Source organism: Talpa europaea, assembly GCF_964194135.1.
Source record: "Talpa europaea genome assembly, chromosome: 11".
Classification (NCBI taxonomy): domain Eukaryota; kingdom Metazoa; phylum Chordata; class Mammalia; order Eulipotyphla; family Talpidae; genus Talpa; species Talpa europaea.
The window spans coordinates 70,025,447-70,042,671 of record NC_140078.1 but is presented as its reverse complement, the minus strand read 5'-3'; the positions used below and the strand labels follow the sequence as shown (position 1 = coordinate 70,042,671).

The 17,225-nt window shown below is 54.8% G+C and overlaps 1 protein-coding gene across 3 annotated transcripts in view; it reads right to left on the bottom strand.

Annotated features, from left to right (window-relative positions):
* CACNA2D2 (calcium voltage-gated channel auxiliary subunit alpha2delta 2) overlaps window positions 1-17,225 on the bottom strand; it is a gene marked incomplete at its 3' end in the record, with an annotated part of 132,570 nt that overhangs the window by 93,270 nt on the left and 22,075 nt on the right. For all 3 annotated transcript variants that reach the window (XM_084248085.1, XM_084248086.1, XM_084248087.1), the window contains exon 2: window positions 12,315-12,396. In XM_084248085.1, the coding sequence (XP_084104211.1) occupies window positions 12,315-12,396 (82 nt within the window). The remainder of the gene's footprint in view (window positions 1-12,314; window positions 12,397-17,225) is intronic.

The following is a 17,225-nucleotide window of genomic DNA, read 5'->3' as shown; positions in this document are numbered from 1 at the left end:
ACAGACCAGGTTTCACAGACCAAAACATTAAATTGGGACTGGTGACCTCTGATCTGGATGACTCCTTGCCCCCACTCCTACAGTTCTCAAAAGTTTGGAGTAATCAGAAAGCAAGTGAAGGACAGCAGCCCACAGGGATCTGAGAGATAATATCACTCATCTTGGGGGCAGTGGCAGAAGCCCCAAGTCTCCTACAACGTCTGTGAGCCATGAATGCACTCACAACCTTCGCACCAACTTCTGTACTGGGGTGGGTGGGCCACCTCCCTCAGACCCACAGGCAGCCATGCCTGGGGTGGGGGTGAGCAGGGAAAGTAAGCAGGGAAGGGGCTACCTGAGAAGCAGGGTCAGGTAGGATGCAAAGTCTACCAATTCTCACACCCTCCCGGGAACCCCACATTCCTTGTATAATTTCCAGGAAGAACAAATCTGCGACTCCTCAAGTCAGTGGTCACGTGCACCGGACAGACATCCTGTGCTGGGGCAGTCAGTCCAAAGGAGGGAGAGAGGACAAGTGTGAGGCCTGTACCTACAAGGTTCATGCGAAGTACAAGCTTGGATAAGAGGTGTCCCCCTCAGGATGGAAGAAGCCCAGAGGATATGGCTCCTAGGAGTGTGTGACTGACCCAGAGCCCCCACGTGGTCTGGGTTCTCTGGCAGGCTTGTGTCTTGAAAGGTAAGCGGTAAAGCCAGGTGAGTGCCCAAGAGAGGCCCCTGTCACCTAGGCTCGCCCAGGCCCAGGTAGCTTCATGCTCCTATGTGCCCTGTGAGATCCTAGATGCCCAGAGACCCAAGAACCTGCTGTTGCCATCAAGTTCACCCTTCTCTATGCCAGGTTCCCTGGGTACTCACTGCAGAAGGGACCTCATAGTCTTGGGGTTCGGAAGAGGGTTACGCCACTCCATGGAGGAACATGACTTTTTCTAGCTCTGCTAAGGAGGCCACAGGCGAAAGCTGTGTGGGCAGAGAAGCACGTGTTCTTAGGCAGCAAAAGGCCCATGTCCTCCCCCAGGAGCCATTCTGAGGTGGGAGGCAAAGGCTCAGACTAATGGACCTGTCTAATGAGAGAGTCCATCTGTCTCCTGGGAGCCCCCCGAAATCAGTGTAGGTGCAGCCACCACACTCACAAAGCCCTAGTCTGAGACTGTAGAAGCCTTGGGGGGTCCTGGCAGAACTGGAAAGCTGCCAGACCCTCCTTGATGCAGAGCAGTGAGCTTTCAGGGCCAGTTTCTTGCCTCCTCCAGAAGGCTCCAGACCTCCGTTCCCCCTGAGCAGCTCCTCCAACACTTAGCAACGGAGACAATTTACATAATGCATAGAGTGTGAGAGCCTGTGATGGCTGGGGAAGCAGGGTGCCCGTTAGGAAGTGAGGGCTGGGAAAGAGGGTTCCTCCTCAGGAAGGAAAATACCTGCTCCCACACTACCACTACCCCTCTCAGTGAAGGGCCATGAGGCTGCCAAGAAGCAGGTACCTTTAAAGTGCTGGGCTGTGGCCAAGAGGGCTGCGCCAGTCCTGGAAATGGAGCAGTCTCGGGACAGAGACACTCAGGGGAGGAAATTTCCAAAGCACTGGAGTTTCAAACATAAACCCACCCGGCCATGTTTTCGGAGCCCGAACTCTTAGTGGGCTTGGACCCTGCATCCTGAGCCTTCCTGGAGGAGGAGGCCCCTCCGGCAGATGGGAAGCTGAGCGGGAGGCCAGGGAGCCAGGCTGCAGCTGCCCGGGAGGCGGTCACGTTCAAACACAAAGGCAGCAATGGAAGGGGGAGAATACATAAAAATTACTGGCACGGTAATTGCTTTTTATATAAATGTTCTTTTTAAAAGTTTTCCCCAGTGTGAAAGTCCCTCTTTAAAAAGAATAAATTCACCACACACCAATTTATTCTGTGCCTGTAGATGGAGTATAATGAAGGCTCCTCGGTTTAACACCTGATCAAGAGGCAAGTGGCTGTCACTTGACCCAGCTTCTGGGTCTCCCTGCACAACAACATGCAGCGGGGGTGGCACAAGGGGGTAAGAGGCCTGCCTGTTCAGAGCCAGAGTCTGCCCAGACTCTGGGCCCCAGGGCTGAGGCCCACAAACCCCACCATGACCTGGAGCTGCGCTCAAGTGGGGAATTCAGAACGGGAGCAGCTACTACCATGCTGATGGGAAGGGTGTCACAATGGGGCTGTGGAGCTGGAAAACACACTGTCACTTTCTAGGGACCAGAGAGGGGAGGCGTTAAGCAATATTCTTCGGGAGCAGCCCCAGGGCTGCCTGCAGGGCACATGGAGGAAGCTAAGTGGTGACTTGGCATCTGGGGTTGTGTGTGGCCTGCCCTGTGCAGTAGGAGGCTCCCCATGGACTCCAGCTCCATTCTAAGGGGAAGGTACCAAACTGCCCCCCAGACATACACCTTCAGAAGGCAACTGCAGTGGGCCTCCACCCAGGGCAGGAAGGGCTGCTCTCCCTCACTAGGAAGCCCAGGACCTGAAAATGAGGTGCCCCTGACTGACCACGGTACTCTCATGTGTGAAATGGGGACCTCACCACTCAGCCTCTGTGAGCCCCAGATGGGGGCAATGAGGACTAGCTGCACAAGGCCAGAGCTCTTCACAATGGGCTTGCCTCGTCCAGCCCCCACCCAAGCACACAGCAGACAGGACTGTAAGGACACAGGTCCACCACTGGTGCCTTGCTCTGCACTGGGCCCCTGAGTGCCGTTTCAGGCAGTGACTAGGGGTGCTCACTGCAGGGGATGTGGTGTATGTGTGTGTGAATGTGAGCTCCTCACCCACAACTGAGATTTCTCAGCTTCACTAATTAATCAGTTAAAGTAGTTCTCACCTGCTTGGGTGACAGAGCTCCTGGCACCTGCCTCCTCGCAGTCCCACCCAGCCCCATAAGTGTGTCTGCTCACACCTCCACACGCAGCACCTACAACTATGCACTCAGCCACATATGCACGCACACCTGGTCACACCCACACACACATGCATGTGGGGTCACACACACACACACACACACACACACACACCCTGACTGTGTCCCACACGCAGCATTTGATGCATGCTGGGCCCCTCCTTTTATAGGCCCACTGCTGTCCACCTGTTCACCCCCCACTTTTAGCACATGCCCATATGCGCAGGCATACACACAGGTTCACCTGTTTTCATCTACATGCACACACATGCATGCTCACATTCCCACATGCATCTCTCTCCACGTGATCAGTCCATCTTACACCTCACACAAGGCTCAGCAGGTGAGAGACAGTGTCTCCCAGTGAGTCGCAGGACCAAGATTGATCACCAGAGGCTAGATGCCTTCTAGATCTGACTGCCTGTGTTTAAGTGGATTCCTCAGAGGCCTGGGCATAACCCTGCCATCCTCTTCCTATGCCACGTGATGAGGAGGGTGAACTGGGACCATCAGAGGCTCTTGACTGCCCCTGCTTTCCATGTGTACCTAAAAGATGTGAAAGCAGAAGGGGGTGGGGGCATTAGGTACCACTGGCCTCAGCACTGATCTGGGGGGCTTTGAGGGGAGGGAGTTACGGACTGGATTTAAAACTGGGGAGCAGCCTGGAGGGCATGGAGATGAGCGAGAAGTATAAGTGGACCAGGAGCTGAGAATTCTACTGGGGCTGGGAGGGCACATAATGGCTGGGACGCCTCTTCTGCCCTCCTTCCCAGGCCACACATCTTGGCCAGGCCCCTGAGTAACTCCAGAGACATCCCAGCCTGATATTTGGTTGCCACGCAGTTGGCTCTCCTCCTGGGCCTACACCCTACATTCCCTCACAAAGAACAGTCAGGGACCTTCCATGGGGGGCTGAGCCTGGCAGATCCCACGCAAGCCTACCTGTCTTGAGATATCTGGTGGCGAAGTTCATCCTTAATGCACTGGGACTCAGTTTCCTGTGTGGGACTGGATGTTTCCCACGGTCCCGTGAGGCAGAGACAGAGCCCCATCTCTCCCTTCTCAATCTTCAGATGAGTATCCCTTTGCTTGTCTACCCACTGAACAGTTATTAGGTGAGCATGAGCCCACATGTATGGGCACGTGTACGCAGGAGTGCACACTAGAGGCACGCATGCAGACACGCATCCCTTCATTAGGACGCAGTTAGCTTTTCCACCCAGACTGCACATGCTCTTGGGCCAGGGTCCAGCCCCTGACCCACATCCTGAGTTCATGGCACCCAAGCCCTGAAGGTTGGTCATGAGAATGCAAAGATGGAGGAACAGGGGCCTGAGGAATCTGCTCAGGATCCACCTCCACTTTAGTCTTCCTCCTACATAGATTCGGTCAGCCCCCCTGTAGATTCACTGGACCCAAAGGCTGAGAGAGGTATAGGAAAGACAGAGATGTGGGGCTCCATAACCTCCAAGCACTAGCTCTCTGCTCACAAGGAAAGGGGAGGAGAGGAGGTGTGCAGAGGAGGTGGAGGGAGGCCAGGCAGAGCCTTGCCTCCTGCCTCATCATGGTAAATGCTGCTCATGTTGCCCCTGGGGCTGGCTATGGTTTGTCAGAACCAATTACTTCTCTGCCTCTGCCAAATGCTTGGGGCTCCAGGAATCTCAGGCAAATGTCCTCATGGCTGCCACCAATCCAGCGATGGATGGGGGCGGGAGTAGAGGAGGGAGGAAGAATGTAGATAGGGTCAGCCATCCCCAGGGGCCCAGCATGAAACCCAATCAGCCTTCTGTCCCCATGCCCCATCTCTCATCTTGATCATCTAGACCAGACCCTCTGGCCTGAAGACGGAACACTGCTGCTCCATTGCTCTCTAGAGACAGAAGCAGACGCCAGGGGATTGGAGCAGACCCTGACCTCAGCTCAACAATCTGCAAGTGCTGGGTTCCCACTGGAGCTGACCCCAGCTGCCGTGCTGCAAAACCAGCCTCTTTGGAGACCCCAGAGGAGAGAGAGCCAGCGTGTTTATTTTGCCTTGTGGGGCGGTTGCCTTAGCAAAGTTTGATGATACCCAAGATGGAAGAATTGAGGGGTCATTTCAAGGAAGGAGTCTGCAGCAAAGTCAGAGACTCTCAACCAAAACCTCCAGAGGGAGTTAGGATGCTTATGACCAGCAGAGTTCTCAATGTGGCCTCTACCCCAGTTGAAGAACCTTATAGAGATTCCCGAAGCTGCCACCCTCAAGAACCCCTGATCCTCAGTCTGGGGCTCAGCCACTCCACTTTCTGACCCACTTACCTCCCCATCCCCATTGCCAATACCTGAGGCTGGTCCAGAGCTCAATGACTGCCTATTGCCTCTATCCATTGCCAATCAAGTCCCATCTCTGAGTCATAGGGCCTGGAACAAGCAGCTGATGGTTGGCTGGTTTGAGATATGCACACACAGACCTATTTTACCTCCACCTACTTCCTACTCAGGGATACCTCTACCTTCTTCCTGACCCAAGAAGCCTCCCACCCTTCGCTGACCCATAGACCCTCTTTCTTCCAATCTTGGTAGCCTTTGTGGCTCTCCCAGTAAGGTCCCCAGAAGATGTCATGATCAGCAGGTGCTACAGGTTGAATGTCTGTGTCCCCCAAAATTCATGCTGAAGCTTTATCCTCAAGGAGATAGTATTTGATATAGGGCCTTTTGAAGGTGATTAGATTCTAAGGGTGGAGCCCTAATGAATGGGATTAGTGCCCCGATAGAGCAAACCCCAAAAAGATCCCTCACCCCTTCGGCCATGTGAGGACAACGCAAGGAGACAGTCATCTATGAACCAGGAAGCACATCCTCACTAGACACTTAATCTGTTGCTACCTTGGTCTTGGACTTCCAAGCCTCCAGAATCACATCTTCTGTTGTCTAAGCCACCGCATCTATGTGGTATTCTATTACAGCAACCCAAAATGGACTAGGACATTAGGCAAAGAACTAGTTTCCAAACTCCTGGGCTGAGAGAGAATATGGATACCTTGGGCAGCTGAACTTTCCAAACTATCCCCACCTCCTGGGAGACAGGGATCTCCTGGAAAGAAGATAGGGGGTCATAAAGATATCCTCACATTTGCGGAGCTCTGTCTACAGCCCTTCTTTGACCCTATTTCCTTGAGATTCTCCCAAGAGGATTGGATCCCCATTTCACAGACAGAGGAACCGAGGCTCAGAGAGGCAGGACATGAGCCAGGACAGGAAAGCCCAGCTTTGCCATCCTGCCCACTTCCCTCTTTCCACTCCGCCCACCCATAGCACAGGCTTCAGGTTCACACTCCAGCTCTGCCACTTACCGGCTGTGGCACCTCAGGCAGGTCCCACCTTCAGAAGGCACAGTTCTTCACCCTTGCTCTGAACCTTTCCTGTCCCCAGGAACTGACCTTGGAAGTGGCCCCACAGTGACTCTTGCAAAACTGGAAGCTGGTAGCCTCTGACCACGCCTGTACCACCAGCCACCGGGTCTGCTGACCCCACTCAGAGATCAGCACCCACAGACCTGTCTCCTCCACACCCATAAGAAGACCTGGAAAGCAACTTCTTTTCTGTAACAGTTCTAGAACCCCAGAAGTCTAGCAGGACTCCCTGCCCAGCCTTCCTTTGCCAGACTCCAGGGGCTGTGAACGCAGACCATCCACTCACACCCCTCTGGAGACCTTCCTGTCACTGCATTCTCCATCTACTGTGAGGTTGTTCTGACCTAATAGCCTCCCACTCTGGAAGCAGGACGAGGGGAGGCTTGGGAGGTGGCAGGACCGAGAAAGGCACCAGTACTGGTCCAGTGTCAGCAGCCTGAAGCCAGCAGGGTAGAGAGGGTCCAGGTGGCTGGAGCCCAGGTGAGGATGGATATGCGCAGGGCCCCTGGGCCAAGTGTCTTAGGGCAGAGCCTTCCTCCTGCACTCTCACTCTGGTGGGGGTAGTGGAAGGAGTGTGGGAGACCCCAGCTAGTCAGCCGGCCCTCAGGCAGGAGCTCCTGCCACAGTTGAAGCAGCTTTTGAAAAGCTTCTCAAAAATGGAATTTTCTCCTGCAGGCGACAACAGAGTGTGTGTGGGGAGGGGCAAGCAGGAAGCAGCAAGCACCCCCTCCAACCCTATGTCTCCTGAACACAGTGTTCAGGGGAGAGCATTCCCAGACCTTATAGTTGAAGGGGGCAGGGTTGACAGAAAAGGCCACCCCCAGGACAGGGTCTGGGAAGGAAAGGAGTGGGGAGTAGGTTGGACTGGGGGCACAAAGAGGGGGGTCCAGGCAAGGCTTCAGCTAGGCTCCCATGCTTCTGCCTCTGTCTACGAAATTATGCTCAAGCAGCGGCCTCACTACGTTTCAGACGCCCTCCCTGGAGCCCCCGCTCAGTCCCATGCATCCCTGCTGGGTGCCGAGCAAGAAGACCATATGGAGGGAATAATAAGACAATTAACTTTCCATTAAAGAATAATATATGTGGGTTTTTAGGGAGGCAAGCGGCAGCAAACCCTACCCAGCGGCATTATTTCACATCTAACCCCCCACCCCCACCCTGACTCGCCCCACATCCTGATCATTTGTGCCAAGAGGGTGCTGCTGGGCCCCTATTGGGAGGTGTCTGTGGGAAGGGTGGGGGCTGCACTATGAGCAAGTGTAGAGCCCCCAGGACAATGGTTCTGAGACTTGGGGAACCCTGGATAGGGGTTGAGATGGCCTGGGTGGGGCGCCCTTGCCAGACTCAGCTCATCAGCAGGGGCTGTGTGAGCAGGGGTCTGTCTGGCCAAGGAGCTGCTGTGTCTCTCTGGGCACCTTCAAACTGCAGTACTCTGATGGTAGGACAAAACAGGCTATGGGATGACAGCTACTTAAGCTCCTCTTTTCTCCTGGGGCTGCTTTGTCTCTGGCCACCCCAATGGCAACTTCCTTCCTCCTCTTCTGCCCTAGTCCTCTAGCATTTTGAACTTCCCTTCTGGATACCACTAACCCTGGAGATGCTTGGAAGCCCAGAGAGGACCCTCCCCAAGTGGGGGCCAACCACAGCCAGCACCCCCTAAGTCAGCATGTGAGTATGCCTGTTTTAGGAGGTACCAGTGGGGTATGTGAAAGAGGTAAGGACAAGGAGAGGCCTATCTTAAAAGGCCTCTGCAAAGAGCCCCAGCCCCTGCCTTCCTGAGCCCCTAAGGAAAGGAGCGGCCAATGTGTCCACACTTTAGTCCTTGCCAGAAACCAGCTCCAGATGTGGCACTCTGCAAATATTAATTACACATTTCCAGAGAGCACTGAGCACTGAGCAGACGGGGTACAGGGATGGCTAGCGGCAGACAAGATGGGCTGGGACTGTGGCACTGATACTGGTTCAGGAATGCCATGCTCCCTACCCATAGAAGTGGGAACATACAGATGCCATCAGCCCGAATCACCATGATCCAAAGAAGCACAGCAACTGGGGGGTGGGACAGAAGAATTTGGGTCAGGGTCTCTAGTCCTGGAGTCCCGCTTTCTATGGATGCTGGGTCAGCAATCTAAGGGAGAGGTTGATCTAGGCCTGCACTCTGCCTTGATTCTTTTCCCCAATCCTACCACCTCTCAGGTGGCCTGGGTGGCTGGTGAGCACAGTCAGTCAGGACCTTGCCTGCTCCATTTGTATGTTAGGTCTACGAGAGCAACCAGCATTGTCGCATTGAGGTAAGGCTGTCGTGGGAGCTGAGGTGGGCAAGGTTGCAGGCAGTGCGCTAAGCCATTTCCACCCTAACCGGCAGGCAAGGGATGGAGGCTTGATGCAGACTCCTGTATGAGACCCAGACTTGACTTGAGCCTTCACTGGGAGCCTGTGGTCCCCTAATATGTAACCATCCCAGTCTCTGCTCCCAGCCCAGCTCTGGCCAGGCAGCCTCCCCTCACCCCCTAACCCCACCAGAGGTGGGGGATCTCCTCATTTCCTTCTGTAGAGATTCTCCAAGGAAGGTCCCTCCCAGGTCAGGAATGCATCTAACGACTGGCGCATCTGATGAGCCACTGGTTCTTTCTCGTGTCTGACCATAATTGCTCCTGCATTGCATTCCCACAAGGCCACCAGAGATGCTCCCCTCTACCAGCCAGAAGGGGGCAGCTCCTTGGCTGCACCACTGGAGTGACCTGGGCTTCAGAGTGGGGAGACCAGCAGTCTCCACATCCTTTGCTGTGTACCCCCAGGCACCTGATGAATTATTCATTCCTGATCAGCTTCATTATGTAAATGAGCTCAAAGCCCAAGCATATGCTCTCTGCTCTCCCCCCCAGGATGAGTACAATATGGTGTTGATGGGGGAGGGTAAAGAAGGGGTTCAGGAGAGCCAATCTCCTCTGGTGGCTCAGCCTCTAGGGCCCTGGGGGGAGGAGCAGACTACAGCAGGGTCCACACTTTTGTGGTCTACTCAGTGTAGAGGTGGGCCAGGGCTGGGAACCCCAGGAGTGGGGCATGGCTCAGGGGCGCCTGGCTAAGCAAAAGGGGGCACATGAACACCAGGCCACAGTGGGAGCTCCTACTATGTGCTGGCTCTGAGGTTAGATGAAGAAATGTGATGGGGTCTTCATAGATAGTCCCCTCCAAGGCATGCTATGGTCCCCAACCTGTAAATGGACCACAGTCTACACCCAGCCCCCATGGGATTGTGGTACGGTTGGGAGGAGGAAAGTGCCACGGCAAGGAAAATGCTCCCAAAAGCCACTGTCTGCAGTTTCTAAGCTCTTGCAGCTGCCAGCTCTTGTGGCTCCCAGCTTCTGGGGGTGGGGTGGCCTCTAGGAGGGGGGAAGGCAGAGAGGGCAGCCAGATAAGGGAAAAAGGCCAAGGGGACCTGGATGCCAGGATCATCTCAGCTACGCAGTATTTGGGGGCAGCCCAGAATAGGCTCAGGGAGGCCTGGGGAGGGGCTGCCTCAGTGGGGCTGAGGCTGTCAGCCCGGCAGAGCTGGTGCTGGATCCACAGGGACATCTGCAGCTGGGTCAGGGCTCTTCTGCAGGCGTCCTCCTGACCTGTCAGTGTCAGGCACGGGCTGGGCACATGGGCCTCTCCAGTGCCTTTGAAGGAGAGTCACAGTGGCTCAGTCAAGGTCAGGGTGGGCTGTAGGGGGGTGGAGAGTTGATTAGTTGGCTCCCTCCTGCTCCCACGGGGTTGTCCTTTTCCTCTAGAATTCTTCACCTGCTCCCTTACCGCCTACCTCACCAGAGCACCCTGTGCCAAGAAGCAGCCCCAAAGCTGTCAGCGGGAAGTAAGAGGCTGAGGAAGCAGGTGAGAAAAAACTGGAGCAGGACACAGAGCCACTGGAGAGCTGGCAGTTGTCTGCAGGCCGAGGGCTGCCAGAAGGAGCCGGGAATGCCAGGTCAGCACTTCTCTGCCTGCCTGCCAGGCTGGCCAGCGCCACACCTAGTACAGTCCCTGCTCTGGCCCAGACCCCCGCCCCTTGCCCAGCTCATCCGGCCCACCCCTCTAAGAGGGGAGGCACAGCCAGAGAAGGTGCACGGACCTGGAAGAGGAGTCAGGAGCCCCAGGTCCCAGCCGCAGCTCTACCCCAAGCTAGTATGACTCTGCTACCACCAGGCAGGTGGGGTGTGGGAGATGTGCTCATTGATGAAAGTATCTGGAATCGCTCAAATGTCATCAGAATGGAGGGAAACACATCCAAGGAGTGAAAACAATCAAAGAGGGAAATTCAAATTTGATGTCTAGAAAAGGAGGTGAATCTGAGTCAGCCCGTCCACCACTACTCTCACCACCCTCCCATCCAGTCAAACTTCCTAACTGGAGCATGGACCAGAGGATCAGAGAGGGTCTTGGACTTTCCCAGGAGCACACAGTGGGTCCTCTGAGTTGAGATTCTGTCTCTGGTCCTCACCAACCAGGAAGCTTGACAGTTCAGAAAAACCCGAGCCTCAGGCATGAAGTGTGTGCATTATTTTCTCTCTGGCAAAACTTTTAGGGACGGAGGTGCCCACGACTATAAAATAAATAATGTCCTCGGGCTGAGGGTTCAGAGTATGGGACACTCTTGACGAGAGGGGCAGAGGACGGTTATGAAACTTGGAGAGGCACACGACGCACAGGCCAGGGAATGATCATTTCTTCATTAGCCGACAAGGCTGCACTTGGCAGTACCCACTTAGAACCTAGTTAATGCCGGGTGCTATTCCTGAGCATAAATTGACTCTGTTCCGGAAGAGCTTTTCCTACAGCGCCTTCTCTGGAAAGCTCTGCCGGTCTCCAAGCGTGGCTGAGTCATTGAGAGTTCACAGGAAGAGTGGGATGGGGGTTACTGCAATTCAAGCCCAGCAACCAGGGAATGGAGGTTCAGGGAGGTGAGGTCCACCGGGGACAGGACACCCAGAAAGTTGGTGGCTCAGACCTCCAGACCTGAACTCCCCCTCCTTGTGGTGATCAGCCTCACCCTGGTTCACAGTCCCTACACCCACCATCAGTGTCAACGCACTCGCTGTCACCCTATTTTCTCAGCACCTGGTAAAAGGGGAAAAACTGAAGACAATGCCCTGTGGCAGCTGCCCCACAGAGGTTACATCTGGCAACTACTGCCCTGACCGCAAGGGACAACAAGAACACAGTGTAGTGTCCAATTACTGAGCCCTGGGCCTGGACCCACCAGCGGTAACTCCATTTACTCTGCTGCTCCTGGGGCCAACCATCAGCAGGATTCTGGTCAGTACCTCCTGGCCCAAGTGCCCATTAAAGAGCTCCTCGAAGCCCCTTGTATTCCCCAGGAGCCCCATCCCAGTCACTCCAAGGCTCAGTCCTCTGAGCCTCTGCATTCCCACAGAAGAGTGACGGCCCAGGAGCCCGCGCCCTGACAGCGACACACTTTGCAGCCACTGGGGGTGACGGATGGCCTGCTCTTCACATCACTATTTCAAACATTAACATAATCTCTCACGATGAATGTGGTCGCTCAAGCCTAATCAATCACCCCTCCCGCCCCTTGATCCCTCAGCCTGCCAAACACAGGCGTGCAGCTCAGCTCATGCGCCAGTATCCTGAGCACTGGCACTGCTCTTTGGGGTGGTGTGGCCTGGACACCCCACTCAGTGTGCCAAGAGTCCCTCTGACTTCTGTGCATCCTTGACCCACTAGGGCCTGGGCTGCTGCCCCAGGTGATGCCTCAAACACAGACCTCACCCACCAGAAAACCTGAAAAGCCAGATGTCCTTCCATCAGGGTTGACTGGGTACCACTCAAACAGTCACCCCAGGAAGAGCAGGACAAGACCCCAAGCAGTCCTTGCTTTTCTAGTTATTTCCCCACCTGCCCTGTGGGTTCAACAGTTCAAGACCCTTCCTCACAGATAGGAAGGGCTCCTATCTGAAGTCCTTCCCCTGTTCCCACTTGGATGAGGGTCCCTGAAGGGAAAGCACATGGCATCAGACTTACCTCGCGGAGCTGCTGGACACCCCCAAAGATCCGCATCACGCCATCAATCTCCTGCTCCAGGCGCCGGGCCCAGTGCTGCATCCTGTGTGTAGAGAAGAGAGAAGAGTCAGGGGGACCCGCCTGAGGCTGGAACCACGCAGCCCTGGCCACCTACGGGTGACCAGAGCAACTGCCCCTTCAGAACCTAATTTTCACTAGAGGAGAAGCAGAGGCTGGGCACCAGACTGTGCCTGTGATTCCCTTTGAAGTCCAGACCCGATGGCCCAGCTCTCCTCATGTATTGTCGGGTAGCCAGGAGAAAAGAGGACTGTACTTTAAATGCGCAGAGGGAGTCCAGCAGCTCCAAGGAGCTTGCAGGGAGAGTATTTTCCACCATGAAGAGCAGCCCTTGATGCTGCCGCTCCAAACGTGGGGACTCTAGACACCAGAGGACGTGAGTGATGCAGGTGGGGGCTGCTGAATCTCGGGGCCAGCCAGGTGGGGCCTAGGAACGGGAAGGGCATATGAGTTGCTGTTGCCACTGTTAAATCACTGTGTAACCAGGGGCAGGACCCTGCCCCCTGGGTCTCATCTGAGTGGTGGACATGGAGATTCCAGCTCAGAAGGCCTTCACCTTTCCGGCACCGTGGCACACAGAAGCTCACCTGAGGCTCACTGCTGGATGCCCCACACGGACCACCTACCCATAGGTCCAGTTCAGAGTCTCGCCCCTTTCTGGGGGCCGGCAAAGCCCATGAATCCTCCACCTGAGCACCAGCCTGCACAGCGCGCCTTCACACTGATGCCACCTGAGTGTGATTTAACCCATCTCGATTTAATTTGGAAAGTGGGGATACTGTGGGGCCACCTCACACACTATGAGACACAGGAGGCCACTGCCAGTAGGCAGGGTGGATGGGGGTCATGGGGCTCTGTGTTCTCAGCTGACACCCATGAATAGGGACAGTGCTGGGTAGGGGCCTGGTTGGGTTCTAACCTATGACCCCACTTCAGGCAGTGTCAGATCAAGTGACTGAATCACACTGGTCCTTGGGCAGGGGTCGGAGAGTGAACACTCCACAATGCAAAGCACCTCACACTGTGACACCACACACACACACACACACACACACACACACACACACACACACACACTCCCCTACTCCCCACCGCTGCACCAAAGTGACTGAAAAGGCATCCTGACCTCCTCACACAGAACACAGCCTCCCCTGGCGGGGACTGAGGAGGGGGGGGGGGCTCACAGAATTACCACAAATATTTAAATACACAGTCTACAGGGGAAGGTAGCAGTGAGGTGATGCCAGCCCCCCATCCTCTGGTGGGGCCCCCCAGGAGCCACAGGATCTGGGATATCATGTCTGACCCCAATGCCCACCCTGGTCCGACTACCTCCACAGCCTTTCCTAGGGCCCCTTGGGGCCAGGACTCTTCTAGTTCCTAGGGTCAGAAGAGCCTGAGACAATACCCTCTCCCCCCTCCCCGCCCCACATCCCTCCTCAGGTCTGGGGCTGGGGGGCTGGGTCTGTGCCATTGTGTGTGCCCCGGCCGGTTGGCATGGGAACTTGGAGCAGGAGGCGGGCAGATCACTAATTGCAATTTGCCAAGCTGAATGTCAGGACCGTGATGGAAAAAAAATCAACATCAAAAGAAAGAGGTATTAGATTCGGCTTGCTGCCGGCTGAGCCACAGCCTGATGCCCATTTCCACTCCTCACCATAGGGGAGAATCTAGCCCCGACCCTGGCAGAGGTCAGGCTGAAGGTGGGACTAGAAAGGATAATGAGGCCTCAGCTGCCAGCCCAAGGAGGGCAAAGCCCAGCGGAGAATGGAGAGCTGGCTTGGCCCCTGGCTCCTGTCCACCAGGTGCTGGTGGCTTGGCTCTGGCTGTGGGTGGACAGTGTGACAGGTGGCTGTTTTGTACTCCTGAGAGAGAGTCTGGGGGGGGGGGCTAATGTTGAGGTGGATTGCCTCCCGGACCTGCATCCAGTTAGGCAGATGGCATATGAATGGGCAAGGTCAAGCAGCTAATCTCCAAGGGGAACCATTAGCTATGTCCTGGCCTTAACCCTGACTTCAGCCATTCGCCACTCTAGGGGACAGAATGCCACTCATAACCCTTCCTGGGACCAATATGTACAGGGCACCCACAGTGGACAAGGTGTATACCAAGGAGCAAGGCGTTCACCCGCTCTCTTGCTTCACAAAGAAGCTAACAGCTCCTCCACAATTTACACATAACGAAACTGAGGCACAGGGGCTTTAAGGGCCCTGTCCAAAGTCACCGACCCAGGAAGTAGTAAACACAGAGCTTGCCCCTGGGTGTGCTGGTGTCAGCAAGAGCCGACAGCGTACACCTCTTCCCAAGTCTGCATTCGGTGTCCTCACCCTGACAGCCTGCAATGGGCTGTGGTGGTCCACTGATACCACAGAAATCAGCAAATGCTACAAATCAGGTTTTTTCCCACTGGAGAGTGAACAGCAAACATTTTCAAGAACACACTGGTGATTTGACCCCAGGCCATTATCTCTTGTCTAGCGTAGCTACAGGTGTCCAGTTGTAGGATTTCACAGATAAGTGAAAGAAAATTAATTGGGAAAATAGACAAAAATGCCAAGTTTTTATTTTGCTCAGACAACACAATTTTACTGTTATCATCATTTCATCTAAAAAGGCTATTTCGGGCCTCCCCGATGGCGCAGCAAGTTGAGAACAGCGCTGTGAAGGTGTCCGCGGCCTCTGCAGTGCTGGTTCAATTCCCGGCCGGCCAGGGAGATTCCTACATGGCGCGCAGACCTCTCCTGTCTCGCCCACTGCTCCCCTCAGTAGTGTATTTTGGTCCTTCTGCCTGTTCTGCTCCCCACTCTGTCTCTGGTGAATTCTCTCACCCTCCCGTGCCTCTGGCTTGTACCCCAATGCTTGTGTAAATAAATAAATCTTAAAAAAAAAATATTTCAACACCAAAATCTTAGAAGATCTAAATCTCAGAATAAAGTCCAGTTTTGCCCAAGAGACTCTCTGTATCTCTCAAACACACACGCAGTCTCCCCACTCCCACTCCCAGGTTGAGGTGCCCTAAGCTTTGCTGTGGGCGGCAGGGACTGGCCCACCCAGGACAGGTCGGGAACATACACCCTCCTGGGCACTATGGTGGCTCTAGGCTGGCCTTGCTCTGTGCTCCGGGCCTGATGGGAGACCCCAGGCCCCAGCTGTATACTGCCAGGGAAAACAAGTTACTCTGATTATTCACTTAAGCCAAACCCAATTAGGAAAGCAAGATGTGTGTCCAAGAGTTAAAAAGAACATGATAGATAAATCATTTCATCATCATCATAGAGACATGACTTTGTGGGTTCCAGGGTTTGGCTGGTGTCCCGGTGTTGGCTCCAAGGGGTGACACATGGGACAAAGAAGGCCGGGAATCAATGCTGTACCACAGCATTCCTGCCCGGAGGCCAGGGAAGCTACCCACCAAGCCCAAACTGAAAGTGGCCAGGCACAGTGGTACCTGCTCCAGCAGAAGGGTGTGGGGGCTATGAAAGGATGGGGATGTATCAAGATCTGTGAACCAACTGAGTCAAATGTAAACTCACTACTTCCTGCCTGGGCTCCCATCAGCCTGGACCCCAGCGCCTAACTCTGCCGGTGCCTCCCTTGCCAGCCAGTGTTGCCCCTAAGGCACCCTGCCAATGGGGTGCACCTATCTGCTGTCTCCCCACATCCCTGTGATTTTTCCAAGCTCTTCATTGAGATGACACTGCTTATCTCCAAGTGTCTCTAAGTACCAAATTAGCAAGACAGTGAGGCAAGAGCGTGTCTGGGAGGGAGCACGTGCAGCCAGGGGCTGCAGCGGGCATGATGACTGGTGTGGGTGTGAGAGGCTGGTGACAGAACCTCCAATCCCCATGTGCTCCAATGTGCCTGAACCCAGGGATGCACAGGCACCCTACCCACAAAAAGAAAAGCAGACCCCTGGTGAGGATGGGTGCAGGAAAAGCAGAGAGAAGCCAGAGCTGTTCCCCAGACCCCATCCACCCCATGACACCACCCTTCCAGGACAAAGCAGCCTCTGGAAAGCCTCAGCGAGAGGCTGCCTCTACCAGCTGTGTGACCTCTGAGAGTTCTGTCTCCTCAGAACCTTAGTCTTTCTGTCTATAAACAGGGGTACCAATGACTGGCTGAATAGCTCTAGGGGGCAAATTCACACAGACGCTTTGATGGGTACTGCTATTATAGGGGGGTCCACTGAGGGCCAGAAGCTCATCCAGGACAGTCCCTGCTAGTGCTCAGGAAGTTTTTCAGGAATGCCTGGAAGTACTGGGGGAAAGATGCTCTGGAAAGGGGTCCCCTAATGGCTCCTTTTGGAACCCCTCCGCTCCCCAGGATGAGAGGCCGGGAATGGGCACAGCCCAAGGTGCATGTTCCCAGGACTTGCAGGTTGAGGGCAGCCCCAGCTGCTGTGGGATGCCGGGCCTTGGTCTCCAGGGCACATTTCAGAACCAAGAGGAGTATGCAAGGGAAGAGGGGGTGTCACCATCAAGCAAGAGAGCAAGGATATATATGTGAGGTGAGGAGCTGAGGATGAGGACCCCTTTAACAGACAGGACCATTGAGGGCCCATCTAGGAGATTGGGGAGGCCTGGTGTCAAACTACAGAGCATCAGACAGGGCCTCCAGCTCTGAGGCCAGGCACATAGCCTCACCTGAGGAGTAGGGGTAGAAGGGGGAGGGGAGGAGAGAGGAAGGGAAGGGAGGGCAAGGGGGGTAGGAAAGGATGGGGGGCAGGAGTCTGTGTGCAGATGCAGCAGCATAGATTAAACTGTTGCCAGTTGTTAATTTTATACGTGAAGTTGTTGATCAGAATGTGATTTAATTGTACAGTATAATCCAGGCTTTTGGAATAAATTATGCAGA